This window comes from Pezoporus wallicus, unplaced genomic scaffold, assembly GCF_028554395.1.
Source record: "Pezoporus wallicus isolate ANWC-B61680 ecotype Strahan unplaced genomic scaffold, APGP_CSIRO_Pwel_v1 contig_2908, whole genome shotgun sequence".
Taxonomy (NCBI): domain Eukaryota; kingdom Metazoa; phylum Chordata; class Aves; order Psittaciformes; family Psittacidae; genus Pezoporus; species Pezoporus wallicus.
In genome coordinates this window covers 2910835-2929785 of record NW_026642179.1, presented here as the reverse complement: position 1 = coordinate 2929785, position 18951 = coordinate 2910835, and the positions used below count along the sequence as shown (strand labels likewise).

The window sequence follows — 18951 nt, the reverse complement described above, 5'->3', positions numbered from 1 at the left end:
CTACCTTTGGCTTTCGTTAGTTGAAAGCTGAGAGTAGCTGTTAATTTTATTGAGGTTGCTTTCACTGAAGTCACTGAGGACTAACCTTTTTTTCTGTGCTGATATAAACCGGGGTGGCTATTTATTAAGAGAATCTTTGTAAACCTTATGGTTTTAGTTCTCTTAATTCTGAGGGCTATTTGCCCTTGCCAGAGATATCATTATGTCTATCAGGAGTGAGCTCTTGCATTTTCTTTGGGCCTAGATCTTTCAAGTCTGGGTGAGCTGGCAACAGAGATTTCAGAGACCCAGAGGAAAAAAAAAAAAAGAAGGAAAAAAAATAGTGAAGTTCTTAGGATGTTTGCTATAAAAGCCATTCACTTGCAATGAAGCAGGAAGGCTTTAAAATAGCCAGGGATTTCTCATGGCCCGTGAAGGATAGATGCACTGGAACCTTAGAAATATTTAGTGCTTTATTAGAGGCTTGTGGAACATTTTGGTTTCTCAGTACCTCTGCAAACCGAATCAGAGGTATTTCATGCTGGATGCCAAAAATCATACCTCACACCTCAGGTATTGGTACTCACTTTGTTTTTGAATGGGCCAAATGAAATTTCAAATAAAGTTTCGAATGTTTTCTCACAATGATTTAGTTAGTTGTATATGTATTTTTCATCAAAAAGCATGAGTTCCTTTCTTTAATTAGGTGTCATTACCTGATGCAAGCTCTTATTCATGGCCACTTACATTAACTTGATGCTTATGGCAGAGGGTGATCCTGAGGTTCTGCTTTCATGTTTTACGTGATTTCACTGCAAAACCACATTTGGGAATATGGCCTAGAGCAGAAACAGATTGTGATAAGGTGATATTAGGGAAATACATGTTGTGTACTTGTAACTCTAAGTGAAGAAATTGGGCATAAAAATGTACTGGAAGTACATACATTCAGACCTCTGAACCAATTTTTTCCTTAGCTTTGCTTTGTGATATTGCACTCTTGCATAGAAAAGACTTTGTAAAACAAAGTAAGAACATTGCAAAATAATTGCCAGGTCCTACTACTGAAATTACAAACTTGCACAGCTGAAGTACAGAAGCAGAATTCATATAATAGCATCAATCTGGTTATGTCATTTTGCAATATAATTCTTTTAATGATAAAATTCTTAAATCATGCATGTTGTGCTAGAAATTAATTTAATCCAATTTGGTAACACCATGTGAGGGCAAAGAACTCTGTGTTAGTATATTCTATTGTGATATTAAAACCACAGGTAATTCAGCTCTGGTCCTACAGCCTGTGTTTTATGGTTAATTCCATCTAGATGGAATCTGGTATCTATCTGAATGAAGAGCTCTTTTGTAGGATTGGGTATGATTCACCATATTGTAAATTTGTATGATATTTGTTCTTCATGTTGTCACCTCTAATCTGATTGTCTCTAAAAGTTATTGTTATTGTTGGAATGCTTAATTTGTACCATTTTGTGATACTATGCTCTGCAACGCTCCGGTTGCATTAATGAAGCCATTAATATCCAGCTTTTTCAAATGCCAACAGAACAGAGAAGAAAATGTTTTTTTTTTAATCCATAAGTACATTCCCTTTCTCTCTCTTGTAGATAGCTGATGTCTCTTAGCTATCTATCTCCTTGTCAGCAGTATATTAAATACAGTCAGGGAGAAGCCATTTGTCTAAACACTGAGGTGGTAATTATTTAACTAGGTGATGCTATCTGATTCTGTTGAAAGTATGTACTTCACCTATTTAAGTTCTTTGGGATTTAGGTTTTTTAGGTATTCATTCTTTCTGCCTCAGATATTAAAGCTGGTTGAAAACTTCTGGTTTGCTCCTGTAGAAAGTTGCCATTAATTAATAATTTCCAATTCCTTAATAAAAAGTCATACTTTCCCTGGAAAATGTTTGATGAGCCTTTCTGCTCATACAGGCTGAGAGAGTTAGAGTGATTAAGTGTTACAGGTTAGGCAGGACCCTTTTTAGATTTTTAAAACATTGTTGAAGCTGTGAGATTCCCTTCCTGCTCTTATATCCTGCTTTCCCCAAGTAATTTGTTCATCCCCAAAGATGTTTCTCTTTTTTTTACAGGGTTTATAAAAAAATACTTGCCTTTGAAAGCAAAGGATTAGTGTGTCTTTCATCACACAGAACACAGCATAATATTTTTGCTATGTGATTTTTATATGTAAATTTATCCCATTTAAAATCAACAGAGAGGAGTTATAGCTTTCCACTGCTTTGTCTGTATGGGTGTAATAGGCTTTTGAAAGTGTTTCTTCTGTATACCGCACAGCAAAGGTGTGAAACTTACAGTTTACTGTATACCATAGAGATGCTGATGAGATACAACTCCTCTTGCTGAAGTTACATGATACGTTAAATATTTCAAGCTCAGTTAACGAATTCTCCTAAAAATGGAGCTGGCCTGAGTTCTCAGGCAGGGTGGTGCAACTCCTGTGCACACAGATACATGAAAGACTCTTTCCTCACCGGCAGTGGGTGGGAGAGCTGCTCCTCTCAATACCCCAGCTTACTAACTCCTGATGAAAATGTTTGGGGCCTGTCATAGTTTGCAAAGAGCAAAAGGTCTTATAAGGCAATATCTCTGAGTGACAGGCTCTCATGTTGTTTCTGAGTGCATGGCAGCAGGTGGATCTGGCCAGAGGAAGGCAAAACCCATGTTGTATCACCTTCCTTTTCATTTTTTTCCCAGACGTTCCAATTTGAAAGGGACCACAAACGCTGAGGAAGCAAAGCTGGGCTCCCAGGTTGAGGTTGCAAAGCGACTAGAAGATCAGCGCCGTCGCCGAGGCGAGAACGACGAGCTTGAGAAGCTGAAGGAGAAGCAGCAGGAGGCGGCAGCAGAGCTGGACGAACTGAAGAAAAGGCGGGAGGAGCGCCGAAAAATCCTGGAGGAAGAGGAGCAGAAAAAGAAGCAGGAGGAGGCTGAGAGGAAAGTCAGAGAGGAGGTAAGTATAAAATATGAAGTATTCGATTCTGGTTTTATTCCCTTGTTACTGCTTTACTTCCACTGGCCTTGCAATAGTTAGTAACACTTTACAGCAGTGTCTGTAAAGACACTTTAAAGCAAAGAAGCGGCTGTTGGTCAATGGGTCTGTATTTAACAAAAGGGTAGAATGATGCCATGGGATACCCTTCATGGGCAAGGAATGAGCATGGAACAAGGAAAGCAAGGCCAAACACAACCATGCATACAGGCCAAAGTGTGCTGCTGCTTCTTGGTTCTAATGTTGCTGTGTGGGGAGCTGCTGCTGAACCTTTACTTCAAATAGTACCCTTTTTCTGGGCCCTCTGGGTTTTGTTCCTTTCTGAGCATTGCTGTTTCTTAGCATCTGTCAGGAGATGGTTTGTTGCAACATACCTTGACTTTGAATATACTACCCAGCATTAAAACCATCCTGTTTTTTAACCTTCAGATTTAACTAGAAGTATACCATATTTGATATCAAGTGACCACATCACATAGATGGGTCACACCCAAAATAAAACATGTAATCACCCAGGGTAGAAAGAAATTCAACAGTTCTAGCCTCAGGAAATACAGGGCTCTAATATATGTCTTCCTGAGTCAGGATTTAATCTGTGATAGCTATGAATTTTTCATCCTATTGGGGATGCAAAATATCAGGAGCAGTGTTATAGCCACAGAGTTCTTAATTTCTTTGGGGTGTCTTTTTGCCATTACACAAATTGAATTACAAAGCACATGTAAAAGTTTATCTGCTGCAGATGAGCTGTAATGCTAATGTTATATATAGGTATGATGGGCTACATCTCATTAGGAAGGCATTCTTGCCTATTTAAATATTGAGTACCCAAGCACATCTGTTTGCCTGTACTTTCTCTGCCAAGGGACTCTATAAATAGGATTTCCAAACCTCTGGTGCATCATTTAGGAATCTTAGTTGTTTGAAAAACAAATAGTAGATGAATAATAATAGTGTTTGGCAGCTGAATGCCGATTGCTTTTAGTATGCTAAGAAATTTACAGTAAAACTGTACCTTGCGGGTCAGATGCTGCTGACCACTGGTTACAATGGTTATGCTTTGAGGCTTCTGGTTTGGCTTGTAGCTTACGAAGTAAAAATTAATGTTCTGTCTTTGGAAGAAAAGATGTAAGCATTTAGTCTTCACTTTTTTGGGCACTGATTGATTTTTTCTTGTTACATATTCTTAACTTTGGCACAAGTGCCAGAGTAGATGGACAGAACAGGAAAATGATGATACAGGAGGATATAGAGAAACTGAATTTGAGTGGTTTTATAAATGTGCTTTTTTTCTCTCTTTATATGGCACTGGTAGCACTACATGGGAAAAATCCGGTGACCTCACTGTGAGGAGACACTAAAGCAGCACCGACTAGCTGCCTTTCCTACTTCCTTAACATTGTGATATTATGAGTAGCAGTACATTGCTAGGGTTTAGATAGGTCACTGAATTTCTTTGACTGGCATAAAAATCTGTTCTTAGAAAATGTGGTAAATGTTTGCAGGACTACAAAGCCATGTAATGGTAATGTAGTTTCTGAAAGAATAAGTGACCTTTCATGTTTTTACAAGGAGGAAAAGAGGAGGATGAAGGAAGAAATTGAAAGGAGAAGGGCTGAAGCTGCTGAAAAACGTCAAAAAATGCCAGAAGATGGTGTATCTGAAGACAAGAAGCCATTTAAATGTTTCAGTCCTAAAGGTTCATCTCTCAAGGTAACCTCCCTGCTAATTTCTATACAGTACATAAAAGGTAATGGGGGTTGCAGTTCAAACCAACAGCCAAAAATCAAAGCAGTGTGGAAATACCTGAAATCAGACCTGTGACAATGCTCTGAAATAAACCTTAGCCTGAAATGTTTTGCTGAAAACTTTGTTCACTGGCATGATTGAAAATTAGAGATCCTTTATAAAACCAGAATCTAGACTGTTTACCTGTTCTTGTTGAAGAAAAATGTCAAAAAAAGTATCTTTACCTTCAAGATAAAATTATTTTGGAAACTTAGAGCTGTATTACTGTGTTAATTTTCCATGCTAATTTATTATAGGAATACTTTGCGAGCTGGAGTAGATAAAGATCACAAATGTTCTCACTCTCCTTCCACGTCCATAATTACTTTCTTCCTTGCCAGCTTACTTTGTCTTTAAATGTATGCAGCCTAATCATCATAAATTGAAACTGCCCCATGTGGGAGTTCTAGTTTATGTTTAATTCTTCTAAAAATAACATCTAGAAGTACTGGGCTGGATTTCATTTTCTTACATAACAGGAAAAAAACCCCAAACTTCTATCACTGCAGGAATTTCTAAGTGGTCTTCTGTGGCCTGTATTATACTGAAAGTCAGATAAATCAATTAAATGGCCTTTCAGCATGGAAGAGGAATCCTGGCCCCGCTGAAATTACCGGGAACTTTGTTTTGGTATTCAGTCCACTTGCCTTTTCAGCTCAAGCTCTAACTAAAGATCTATTAATTGTTTTCAACTATTTTTCCTTTTCTCATTTTGTGTCATTAATCATTTAAGAATCCAAAGTGTTTGTCAAAAAAAGGCCCCTTAGTGGGCATGAGGAGAAAAAGGAATCAGGCAGGAGGCTGTCAGGTAGGAACTCATTGAACCATGAAGTGGATCTCCATGGGATTAAGAACTGTATTTGTTGAATGACAGACTGCATTTGGTCAAAATCACATTTCTGGTCACAGTAAGCTACACTTCGAACCAATCTGGATCTTCAGCCCCATGCTGTTTTGGGTTCAGTTCTAGCAAATGCAGTCAGTGTCCAAATGCTTTTGACTGGAACTTGCCTTTGAGTTCTCAGATACATTTGAACCTGAAATATAATGACAAAATGCATATAGCTCTAAATGAAGATTGCCAAGCTTTATAATATGCTCCTATTGGATAATAGGAACGAATGGTCTTGCCATTTTGGTTGCAAAAGATCGTGTCAATAACAGACACTATAAATGTACAGCTTCTTCCCAACCCTCCTGGGAGGGTTTTTTTTCTTCTCTCTGTTCATTTAGATGCCATTTATGACATATATTTGGAGCTCTGGTTCACAGATGACTCAGAAGAAAGGAAATTATACTTGAAAACACATAATATATAGATCATAATTTTGGAGAGAGTGGGAAAAACATGATTTGGCAGGAGGTTAATAACTTTCAGAACATTTTTGGACCAGTGCTACACTATTCTACTATTCTAAGTGGTTTTTTAGAGGAAAACTGGAATTTTCCAAATGTCTTTAAACATCCAAGGTCCTTTTTTTTTTTTTATGGTGATAACTGATGCTGGGCTTTATGGCTTTTTAGGTAGACGTTTTCAGTTACAAAAACTGATACATGCAACTGTACACACTTTTTCTCTGTTTCTATCCCTGGGAAATTGGTCACACTGTATGTATTTCCTCCAGTGTCTGTGGGTGGCCAGAATAGATATGTAATGCTGTTGAACTTCACGCCCTAAACTGTTTCTTGGCCTTCTGTGATCAATAGCTCAGGAGAGAATAATATCATTTTAATAACCTAATGTCAAACTTAATGTCAAACTTCAGCTTTTAGAAGACAGGATATTTCATTACCTTTCATTTGGACAGACTTCTCAGGCTGGTCTAACCTGGCTGGTGCATAGCTTTCTCATTGTCTGTTATGCGCTTCCCAAGTTATCTTTTGACTTGTAAAGCATCTGGCACATATTTTCTCTCTTGATGAATGTATCATCTGGTTAGATGTGTCATGAGTCATGTGAGAGCCCTAAATACACAACTGTGGGTGGGTGGAATTAATAATGAAAAAGGGAGGCTCAGTATTAAAATACTGTGTGATACATGTGCACATTCTGACTTCTTCTAGATCATAATCTGGAATAGCATCTTTTTCTCCTTCCTTGTCCTTCCTGATGTGATAAGTTTTGGGGAAGAAAAAGAAGTTCCTGGGATTAACTATCTTAGATAAGGAAAGTAGGGCATGCTGTTTACTAAGTGAACTAGAAGAACAAAAGAAAGGAGATAAACTGAAAAGCAGTGTGACATATTAACATCTTAATGGACACTGCATTTATCCATCAGGCAGGGCATGGGCCAGCAGGATATGCAGACCCAGAATTGAGAGAGCAAGATGTGCAACCCATCTCTATGTATTGCACGGCTCGTGCATGTACCTATATAAATGTAGGTATAAAAACACAGGCATAATATGCACATATCTAAAAAGAACTACTGCCAGGCCTCTAATAAATCACAGCCTACACAGTGTTGACAGGTCCTGTTGTTTTAACTGTTAAAGACAGTATTTCCCTGAAACTTGAGACATTACTTCAGCACAACTATCACATCAGCATGAAGTCTTCCCACTGACAGCATGAGGGCTGGTGCCTTCTGAGGGCACAGTGAAAAGGAAGCATCGAAAGTTCATCACTAGCTCAGGGACAGAAGCAGCTTGGATTTCTCAGGGCTAGTGGGGTCCCTGTGGGCCATAACAGCAGTACCAAACCTCTATTCAACCTCTGCCCTCTCTCTTGGTTTATTTTATAAGGACAAAGACTGGAGCAACATCTGCTGCTCTCCCATCCTGCTCTAGCTCATGCTTTCACTGGTTTAGTTCACACAAATGGTGCTGCAGTAGAAGAATGAGATTTCCTGCATAATCTTTGTTCATTTTCCTTTTTAGATAAGTTTATTCCTCATGTTTTCTTTGTGAAGAAGTGCTACTGACTTCTTGTCTAACTATTCTCTAGGTCAATCAGGAGAGAACAGGATATTTCAGTACTAAGTCTCTTCTGGGGGGCGAGCTCCACCACTACAGAAATGCAAAAGCTGTTAGGCATTGAAGGGGGGAAGCACAACAGGAGCCTGGGAGCCTGCGGTATCTCCTGTCATTGTAGAAAACGTCTCCTGGGAAACATGGGCTGATGCGGCATCCTGCACTCTCTACAAGGCAATGTTGACAGCTGGGCCAGAAGATAGGACTTTTCAGGGCTTGAGATTTCTTTTTTCTTAGAGACCTGTCTTGTCCTATCTCATGATCTCAATACCTGACAGCTGGAGCAGTGACTGGAAAGAGACTGCAGCCAATCAGTTCTTTCTAGATGAGCAGCTCTTGCAGCAGAGGGAAGATAGAGTGGTAAGAACACAATTTGTGACACCTATATTTCCCCCATCTTTGATGCTGATGGCAGCACCTCTAGTCTTCCAGGTAAACTGGAGTAAATTGGTGCACTGCACAGGTGCTGCTGATATCAGCTAAAAGCCCAACTGTACTTAATGAAGCAAAAGAACACATGAGCCACTTGGGGAGGAAAAGGCCCTTTACTCCTAGGTACTGCCACTACAAATGGCTTTCCATTAGGTTCTTCCACCTGTTGGGCATGAGGCAAAATTATAATAGAGGGATTTCTGTTTTCTGTGTGCATTATTCCTTTTCATTCTTGACCTGTTTTTTGAGAAGAGTTTTATTATGTATGAGTTTACAACACTTTCTGTCACATGACATCTAACAATCAGTTTTAAATTCCCAAGAATCATTTGATACATTTGTATGAAACAAATTTTACTGGGAATATCTAGATGTTTTTAGTTTTCTGAGACATTGGCTCAAATTGCGTATTAATTCATTCCTCTTTCTGTTTCTGTTCTTGGAGAATATACAGATGGAAGTCAGTGTACTTTGAGACCCACACTTCAACTGCATTTTTAATAGGCAAGGCATTTCTTGCACAATCAGTGAACAAAGCATGTCTGTGCAATATTGAATGTGGATAAATGCATATGTATATCTCTGTACAACATCTTGCTTAATTTATTCCTTGCTACCTATATGTACTGACCCCGCAGAGTAAGGCCGTAATTGGGTGTGAGAATTGAACCATTGGTTTCATTTCATCTGACTTTACCAGCAGAAGGGTACATGTCCACCTAAGCATTTTGTTGTCTAATCTAAACTTCTTCAGTAGTTAACAGAGTGGGAGCCACCCTCAGTGGACAAGCAACACCACCTTTCCTAGGGTGAGGTGAGCTTCTCGGCCTCTCCACTGGCTGTAGAAGGAACCAAAATGAATAATTTTGACTAAATGCTTAACTTTCAACAACTCAGGTTACGTGGGAGAGATGCAGCCCAAGATCCTGTGCTTTTTCTCTCTGGTCATAATTTAATTAGAGGCTGCATTTTTTGAAGTATGTGTGTCTTGTGTCAGAGGTTTGGAATTCCATGGTGAAAAAACATAGTCCAAGCTCTTTAATAAGATCCTGTTTAAATGAACGTATTGAAAAAAAATTATTTGTATTTCCTGGTCTCAAACTGAGAAAATATCTTTCATTTTGCACTAACCACCCTGTTTCTCTTACAGATCTATTTTGTAATACTCTTTACAGTATGTGCCACACATTTTAAAGTTTATGCATGGAGTTTATGTGGTGTGTGGTAGATATATGACCTTTAGATGTTTCTGTGCAGTCTGAGTGTAGTCAACCTATGTGTTGAATACATGTGTGTATACAGGTGTGTTTTCTCTAAGTGTATTCAAAGTGTGCTTCTGTTTCATGCATGTTGTATTTTGAGGAAGATGCTCTAGAACAAATTCTCGTATAAATGTGCAGAAAATGTGTTATCTGTCCACACAAGGCACCTGGTTCAGATCTGGGGGTCGCTTCCTAACTCTGCTTTCCTCTTTAACTTATTTTCTGGTTTGCTTCCTCACTCTCCTGTTCTGAACAATCCATGACTTATTCCTGAAATGACTCAGGGCAGGTGCTCTGAGAGCTGCTGTTTCCAGCAGGTAAAGAATGACCCCATGTCTTTTTACTATGACATCACGAATACATGTCCCTCTTCACTACAACCTATCCCCCTCTTACACCAATGCCTAATGAAGCCAGATTTTCCTGCTGTGTGGAGACATCTCTCCCTCCTTAACATAGGAAAACTAGAAAGAGTCTACTGTTAGCCCCTTTGAAGAACTGTCCCTCTTGTAAGATTTCAAGTTGATTCTCAGTTCATCGGAATTATGCTGTCAATAAATTATTAGTTACCATTAGTCCAGGTTCTTTGAGTCAGTCCATATTGTTTGTTCTTGGGGCCAGCCAGGGTTTCACTGATGTAGCTGGGGAATTACCCATTTATACACAGCAGGGGAGAAAACAGTGACTTTTGTTGGTGGTGTAACTCATCATTTCAATGAGGATTTTTTTTTTTAAGCTTTTTGTGGCCCAGAAATCAGTGTTTTGGGGAAATTTTCCTCCTATACCATATTCGAGGAGAGGTGACTAGTTTAAGTTAGATGTGTCTAGTGACTTTTCATCTAATAATTAACTTGCTTGTTTTATGGCAATGCCGACTGTATTTGCTCTGGGTGAAACTAAGTTGGGAACTGTTGAAGCTGGCAGAAGAAGACCCGCAGATCGCGACTTGTGCGCACGGCGGCTCTTCAGCTCCTGCCTGGTGTACTGCTGCCGCCTTGTGTCAATAGCGCGTAGAGAAACTTGGTACACACCCGGGCAAAGCCCATCTTTCCACTCACGGCTGTGTTTAGATCATGAATTGGTAACTAAAACTGTTAATGTAAATTACTCTGTAAATTGTGTGTATTGGCGCTTTAGAAGTGCCCTTGAGTTGGACAGATGATAGCTGGAGTTCCTCCAGTGAGCTTGTTTGGCAAATTCTGCACTGAAGTGAACTGCTGAAGTATTTGCTTGTACAGACTTGAGAAATAAAACATGCATTGATGGGATTGCTGTGGGATTTAGTATTCTGGTATAGCGTGCTAAAGGCACCGAGGAGAGCCATTTAAAGGAATGGCTGTCATTGCCTAATTTTAAAAGCGTGAATGCCTCAGCAGTCACTGTTCAAGTAACTTGTAAATGGACAACACATACTGAGCTGGGGAATCCCCAGGAAACCAGCCAGGCTAATTAATAGTCATTTCTATCCCCTGGAGCTGCTTTTGTATATTTTACTCTTAAGTGGAACTGTAGATCCTGGGACAAGAAATGGAACAATGCAATGTGGAAGACACTGGAGGAGGTTTGCAAATAGGCTGCCCTCATCATTAAATATTTTAAAACTTTATTCAGGGATGGAGTCTTTTTGTTTTCAAATTATTGAGACATTTGCCATAAGTCGTATGAGAACTTCATGGTTATTTTTCCCTGGAAACATGACAATATTTTCCTATACACAGACTAGAAAATAACGATGAAATATGAGATATTAGCTTGTATAATAACAGCTGGTAAATATTGACTCAGCAATGACCCTGCTTGAATATGAGCAGGGTACAGGCTGATTGTTTTTTTTTAGAGCTCAAATTCAATTGTCAATATCCTGCAAGAACATGCATGAGGTAGGGTACGTAGCTAACCCCCAAACCTGGACTAGTCTGATGGTTCAACTCAGAAAATGCAGGAGATATGGAGATATGAGGAAATTTTACACAGATTTTGTGAATATCAACCCCTTGCACAATATGAACTCTTCTCTCTATATTGGTGATTTATTCTCTTGTTACAAATGAGGCCCTGAAGAAATATGCAGGATGCAAAAAATTAATGCAGAAAATATATCCGTAACAGGCTCCTAACTATAAATCCTGTGTTTGTGTCTGTGGTGATTTCTGTTGGAATGCATCTCTTTCAGACTGGCCTTTTGACATTTGAAATGACATTTTAGCCTGGCCTTGTACAGGCTGCCTTTTTGTTAACTTTAACCATACAGCTCTTGTTTCTCTTTTTTCTAGATAGAGGAGCGAGCAGAATTTTTGAACAAATCCGCTCAGAAGAGGTAAAGCAATGAAACAATAAGTTCAGTCAAAAAGCAGTGTTCAATTGGAGGGATTAATAATTTCTTTCTCCCTTTTTTCTATTTGTACAGTGGTATGAAACCCACCCATACAACTGCAGTTGTCTCAAAAATTGACAGCAGGCTTGAGCAATACACTAGTGCAATTGAGGTAAGTTAATTCCGCGTCTGGATGGCTCTAGTTAGTAATGGCTTTTGAGATTTTCATCAGCCTATGTTTTACTGTTCAAGAATTGCAGGCATTTTTGGTCACAAGCCCTTTTTCAACATGACTTCGAGAACAAAACACTTGAGGCACACCTATAACTAACTTCTAGACATATATCTAAATAAAACCTCAGATTTCTATCTTTCCTTTCATGCTATAATTTACTCTGCTTTGTAAGCTTGGAGTAGCTTTTGAAGGACTCAGTCAGCATTTCTTGAGTGACAGTTGCATCCTCTTTTTGGCTGCTGAGAGTACTATCAGCAGAGAGCTGATAGTCAGCCTGAGCAAAGCTGACTTAGCTTATTTAGGAGAGCAATGAACTGGGCCTGTGCTGCTGGCTGGCACTTCAGAGTGAAATTCCTTGGCAAAGAAAGACACTTCAGTGAACTAGGGATTTAAGTAGTGCAAAGAAAAAAACAATCAGAACAAAATGCTGAATTTGACCCCAGGTGATTTTGACAAGTTGTGGCTAATAATGTGCCTGGAAGACAGAACTGAGGGATTTTTCTTTTCATAGTCCAAGCAAAAATAGATGCTTGCTTTTTTGTTTTAAACTGTTTTCATAAAGGAGTGAGTGTAGGCAATGTGGAAGCTACTAGATAATGTAGCTTAGTCCCCTATTCCTTAAAAAACTGCCTCATTCAAAATATGCTATAACTGCTGAATTTTACCCCTAGAATCATGATGTTGTCTGTGACAGAAGAATCAGAGTCTGATGCTGAATGACAGAGCAGTCTTTTTCCCCTGTCTCTGCATAAGGATTTCCTTAGCAGTGTCCCTGAAAGAGCCATGAGCACGGGATGCAAGTGCTAAGACTTGGAAGAGGACAAATGAAAGCCTTGGAGCAGTTGTGTGCTGAGCTGTGGTTTGCAATAAGCCTTAGAAACTCAACAGATGCAAAAATCTAAGTGATTGCAGTTTTCATAGCTGGTCATGTCAAGGGTATAACTGCAAATCAAACTGGGAAGAGTCTTAGTGACACCTCTTGAGCTGGGTTCTCCTTCCTATGATCGTTGTTAGAACCACTTATAACTGCTGCATTCTCCAGCACTGCCCAGAGTCAAACCACTCTGCAACTCCAGCTCTTAATGCCAAAATCAACTGGCCTTAATTCTTCTGCAGGGCACAAAGGCTGCAAGACCAGCTAAGCCAGCAGCTTCTGACCTTCCAGTTCCAGCTGAGGGTGTCCGTAATATCAAGAGCATGTGGGAGAAAGGGAATGTTTTTTCATCCCCCTCTGGAACAGGAACACCAAATAAGGTATGTGTTTAGTTTTACATAACGATTATAAAGAATTATGTTATGTGCCTGACATTGCCATTCATGTTCCTATGAGTAAGCCTGGCTTCTCCTGTTAACATCACTGGTAAAGAATATCTCAAAGGATCCTGAGGTCTTCAAAAAAACCACAAAATTATGGGGCTGCAATATTGAGTATAACGACATACTGAACTAAGTTATGAGACATTCCAGAGCCACATCAGGTATCTTAGACAAATACATCTGAGTAGTTCAAGCGGAGTACAAAGAAATTCTTTGTGTTGGGAAACATTCTTTTGGGGGGCAGAGGAGAGTTAAATAGGCAAGATAATGATGATGCTTTATAGATAATGCATAGAAGCATTTGTGAGACCTTTATTTTTTCTATGTAAATTCTTAAGGCAACATTTCTTTTCTAGAAATTTATGTGAATTGATAATCATTCATCATAAGCAAAGAACTGAGCCATGGATTGAAGGGGGTTATTACAGATAACCATGAAATTTCAGTAACTTGTACTAATCTTTTAAAGTTTTATTTTAATGATTTAAAATTTAGCCCACTTAACTTCCTTAACTCTTCTACTGTGTGGCTTTGTTGTTTGTTTCTTGGGTTTATTTTTGTTGTTGTGGTTTTTTTTTGTTTTTTTGTGTTTTTTTAATTTTAGTTTAGCAAAACAAAAATAGACTGTTGTCTTTTCAGGTAAAGATTATTTTTTTTGCTTGGAATTTGGGGTTATGACAGAAACACCAAGTTTATGTCTAATGTTTATTCCTGGATTAGCACTAAAGTGGAAATAATATTGTCATTTCACAGTTAATCAGTGTTGAAAACTAGAGGCTAGTAGTACTGTGTGGTTTATAGGGACAATATCTTCAGAGTACACAACGTGACACTTACCTAGCCATAGTCTCAGTGAGGAGATCTATATTAAACTCAGGGTTGGCTTTGTTTTTAAATCTAAGCTGTGGAAAACATAGCAGAAGCTATTCTGAAAGTCTTCTGATTAGATTTTATCATTTTTCAGGAAACTGCTGGACTGAAGGTTGGTGTCTCCAGTCGTATCAATGAGTGGTTAACCAAGACCCCCGAGAGCAACAAATCACCTGCTCCAAAACCTTCTGTAAGTAAACTTACAACAACAGTCTCTTCAGCAAGTGGGCTCTCTCCTGCAGCAGAGGTGGTGATGGTGCTTCCTCAAGCAGCTGATGGTCTTTGGAGGAACTTTGCTGCATGTCCTCTCTTGGAAGCTCACAGAGGCCTTCTGGCTGTTGACTCCTGAAAAGTGGGAGAGGAAGCAAGGCAGTTCTCACCTTAAAGCTTAGAGGTGCTCTAAAAAGACCTCTTTTAGCACTTCTCAGGTAGAGAAGTATGTTAATCTACCACCTGTGAAAGGCCCACCACTGATTTAGAAATTACCAGCCATAGACCTTGGGTGAAACACTTGTGCATTGACCCTTGCCTGTAAATAGCTTTCAAGTGTATTTTTAAGCACAACACTTTAATCCTTTAAGAACCTAAATGGGATTTCTAATGAAGGCCTTTTAGCATGCCCATTACTTCAACAAGAATCAAAGCAGAAAATGTTATCAATGCAATAAAATAGGAGCATGAGAAGCAGCAGTGTGGATGTGGAAAGGTGTAGAAACAGCTAATTGTGAGGATTGTAATGGAAGGCTGGGGATGAGGAGCTGAAGATATCAATATTGGAGAATGGCAAGTTAATGATTTAACTTTGGGATTTAATTCAAGAACTGGTTTCTCCCCCATATCCTTGTGTAGTGTTTTTCTGCCAGTTACATTTTATAAAAGGTGTAGCCTTAAAAGCTCTTTTCTAATTCACACTCCTATTTGCTCAAAAGAGGACCTTGAGATTTGCACTGCTGTCCCTAATGCTGGTATATACTGGTAGCTATATGGATATTGTGCCCTTATGGACATAAATATAAAAACAGAAGTCCTTGTGGCACAGCATCTGCCCCCAGATTTTCCTCCCTCTTAAGTTACATCTTTTAAGTAATGTAAAACTAACATCTTGTTTTCCCCTCAGCCAACTGTTTCTATCTATGTCTTCATTTCCCTCTTTCTCAATAGATTGTTCTTTCTTCTTTCAATATATCTGCTTGAAGGAATCTGACCTCCTCCTATTCTTCTTTGAGGGTCTGTTTGCTAAGCTGGTCAGGTAAACCTGTTTATAATTGACTGTGAAGAATGACATATATCTTAATGTGTGATTTGTACTTTTTTATTTTTTTTTTCCCCCCAGGATGAATCAAATGGAAACCTATAATTTCTTAGTTAGCAAATAAATTCCTACCCCACCACATACCACCAAAATAAAGAAATGAAGTTTTTGTGACCATCAAGATTCTTATGGGTTTTGGAACAACATTCAATTAAAAGTAGAAGGAGCAAAGTTCTCAATTAGCTTTATGACGAACCTATATCACAGATCCCAAATTATTACAGGATTATGGAATGGTCCACTGCAATTTTGCTGGTTTCTTTCTTCCTCTGTTACTGCTGAACTCTCCTTTTGAAGTACAATATTGGCTAAAAGTCTTAACCAGCAGCAACCCTCTTTGCCTGTATATTATGATCAAGTCTAGAGCATCTATGCTGGTTGCATGATTTCTACCCCTTGCAGAAATCACATTTCCATTCATCACTGGGCATTTTCTATCCCAAGTTAGAAATTCTTATGTGCAGAAAACTACCTATCTATCTATGGATGGCAAGAGCAAGATTCGGAAACTGTGTATGATTTGAACATTTTAAAAAGGAGAATACTCATGTCTAAACTAGTTTTGAGAGTCTTTTTATTTGCTAACCACAGAGCTAGATACCAACCCAACTGTCCTTAAGCAGATGCATTGCTACTAGCCTAGCATATGGCATCTTGATTTGTAGTCATGCTGTTCCTCATGCAGCTTGACGTTTTTATCAAGTTTTGGCTAAAGTCTAATTTAAAATACACTAATTTTCAGAGACTATTATTATTTACTAATGGCTTTAATTCACCTGCTTTTTCTTTTTCTATTGGGCTAGTGATTGGTACATGCTAAGGTTTTAAAGGATACATAATAAATTCAAATGAATATGAAGGACTGAAGTGTTAAATCCTGAAACCTATATGTAAGAATGCAAGGGAGGATCCACTTTTCTGTGGTATGAGAATTCCTACAACATTGGTTTACAGGTTTTTTTTTTTAATTAAATATTTTATTTCTGATCTAAAATAATAAGGCAAGCTGCTTTTGAATTCCCCCTTGATAGAAATATCTTTATATTAAGAAAAATCTTTTTCATTTGCAAAAGTTGGAGTTGTCTGTCTTAAAGACCCAAATGTGCAGTAATTTTTCAGTCTACTCCTTAGGATGAACATAATAAGTTATGGCCAGTCTGTGCAGTACTAAGAATAGATGCAGCAGAACTGGTTTTTGCCATAAAGCATGTGGAGTCATTATGTAAAGTGTCATTGGTAGACTCTGTGGATGCTCCTCAAATTTTTTTTATAAGGAAGTCACATTTTGACTTCTTCTCTAACAAATTAAAATAAACCTGAACTAATGTTGGTTTGTGTTCTCTGACATTAATTTTTAAATACAGGATTTAAAACCAGGAGACGTGTCTGGCAAACGTAATCTCTGGGAGAAGCAGTCAGTTGAAAAGCCAGCTCCTTCTTCTAAGGTAACACTTCAGTGTATTGTTAAAAGACTAATAGCTTTATGGGTTGCTTTCTAGGAGGAAGGTGCCTTTTACCTCCATATGGTCAGTCAGTTGGAATTAGGCATTTACATGTTTGTTATCCTGCCTTTTTATCTGTACAAGAAAGTACAATGACATACAGACAGTCATGGGCAGCATATAACTTTTATATTCATTCCTATTTAGCAGCTCTGTTAAGGCTGTGTTGTGAGTAGAAATCTGTCCCTTGCATGGAGTTGATTTTTTTTTTCTTGTTATAAATAGCTTTGTTTTCACATATTCAAGTTTAATAATGGGTTATGATTTTTCAAACAGGTATCAGCTATGGGGAAAAAATCAGAGACTAATGGTAAGTAATTCTGATAAGACACCTCCATGTTAAATAGAAACACTGCTGTGTTTTCACACAGGCGTGTCCATGTTTCAAAATCCTACAGCTTTTAATATTAATGCACACCCCCCCCCCCCCTTCTGTCTTTAGCCTTTCAACAGCTCCACTGCAATATCATAAAAACATGGATGTTTGAGAAATAAACCTAAATCACCTTTCTAGGGAGATTAAGGGTTAGCAGTATTCCAGCCATGATTGCAAAGCCTTGTTCGAGTTACATGCATAGTATGTTTGCTGTAGCTGGAGAGTATTGCTAAACTGTGTGAGGTCTGACAAATGGTCATTTAACTACAGCAAATGCAAGGCATCTGGGAAAGGCTCTTTTAAGGCTGCAGCAACAATTGATATGCCTTTCATGAGCAGAGAGAACCCAGAAAATGAGGCTATTGCAGCAACATTATTTGAGCAGAAATGGAAGATTTCAGCACTACTACTGAGAATGAGCCCTGCACCTGATTTTGAACACTGCCACTGGGTAATGGTAAAGCCTGATGAAAACTCAGCAGTGTTGATTTTGAAAAACAGTTCTGGCTGGTTGTGAGCCCCATGTGCTCCTGCACACCCAGACTGGACTGGAGTTCAAATGCACTCAGCAGCAGCACTGTTTTTACTGAAGCTGTGCATTAGTGTCTTCACAAGGCACACTACTGTCATTTTGAAACTACTAGTTTAAGAAAGAAAACCTAGTTGTAAAGAAAGAAATTGGCAAAATTGCTCTCCTAGCTTGCTTAAATTTTAATCTAAAACACTCCAAATAAAACTAAAGGAATTATGTGTTTGGAAGTGTTCAAAAACAGCGTAAACAAGGCCCTTAGTAACATGGTTTAGGGGTGAGCTTGGCAGTGCTGGGATAACAGTTGGACTTGATCTTAAAGGTCTTTTCCAGCCTAGTTGATTCTATGATTCTAAGGAGCAGTGGGGAAGAATGGAAATTTACTGATTAATTTAACAGCATTATAGATGCTTTGCAACATCCCTTGACTCTTCACTAGGAATGAAATGATAAAATATAGAAAAACATTTGGTTTGCTATACATTAATATGTGAAGAAAAGTGAGTGCACATCCATATGTGAAGCCAGAGGTATGGTATACCTGTGAACTTACCAATTTGGAATCACGCAGACCAGAACAGTTTTCCTTCCCCCCGCCCTTCTCCTTTTTTGAACTCAGCTGTTAGGAGAGGGGGTTTTGGGCTCACTCAGTGTTAGCACAGCTCTATTCCTGTGGAAGGTGCCAGTAGTCGTGTGTCATCGCAGACCCAGCTGAGTGATTCAGGCACTCAAAGCCTGAGCGAGATGAGGGCTTTGCAGTAAGAGGCTCTCAGGAGACTTGTCGTGGGTTCAGAGCGTGTGCGCCAAGCACTGCAGCACAGCTCACCTTAGCACAGGAGCTGCCTGCATGCAGCTGGGTTGAGCACTAGGTGCAGCAACCACCACATTTCTGAATGGGAAGCTCCTGAGCTCTTCCCGAGCTGCTTTCAGGGGCTGTTGGAGGTGAAAGAGATGAAATCCTGCATGTCCTCTTGGAGACCAGCGCTGAGCAAACCCAGTCCATGACCCACAGCATCATCCAGCTTGTGTCTT

At 39.0% G+C, this 18951-nt stretch overlaps 1 protein-coding gene across 12 annotated transcripts in view; it reads left to right on the top strand.

The window, feature by feature from the left end:
- The window catches only part of CALD1 (caldesmon 1), a 253307-nt gene that overhangs the window by 232563 nt on the left and 1793 nt on the right, over positions 1-18951 (top strand). For 11 of the 12 annotated variants that reach the window (XM_057427895.1, XM_057427897.1, XM_057427900.1 and 8 more), the window contains 8 exons: positions 2715-2970; positions 4582-4722; positions 11738-11781; positions 11872-11950; positions 13130-13267; positions 14295-14390; positions 16877-16957; positions 17291-17324. In XM_057427895.1, coding sequence (XP_057283878.1) covers positions 2715-2970; positions 4582-4722; positions 11738-11781; positions 11872-11950; positions 13130-13267; positions 14295-14390; positions 16877-16957; positions 17291-17324 — 869 coding nt within the window. Of the gene's footprint in view, positions 1-2714; positions 2971-4581; positions 4723-9352; positions 9446-11737; positions 11782-11871; positions 11951-13129; positions 13268-14294; positions 14391-16876; positions 16958-17290; positions 17325-18951 lie in introns of those variants that run through there. The other variant, XM_057427901.1, reaches the window with a different exon arrangement.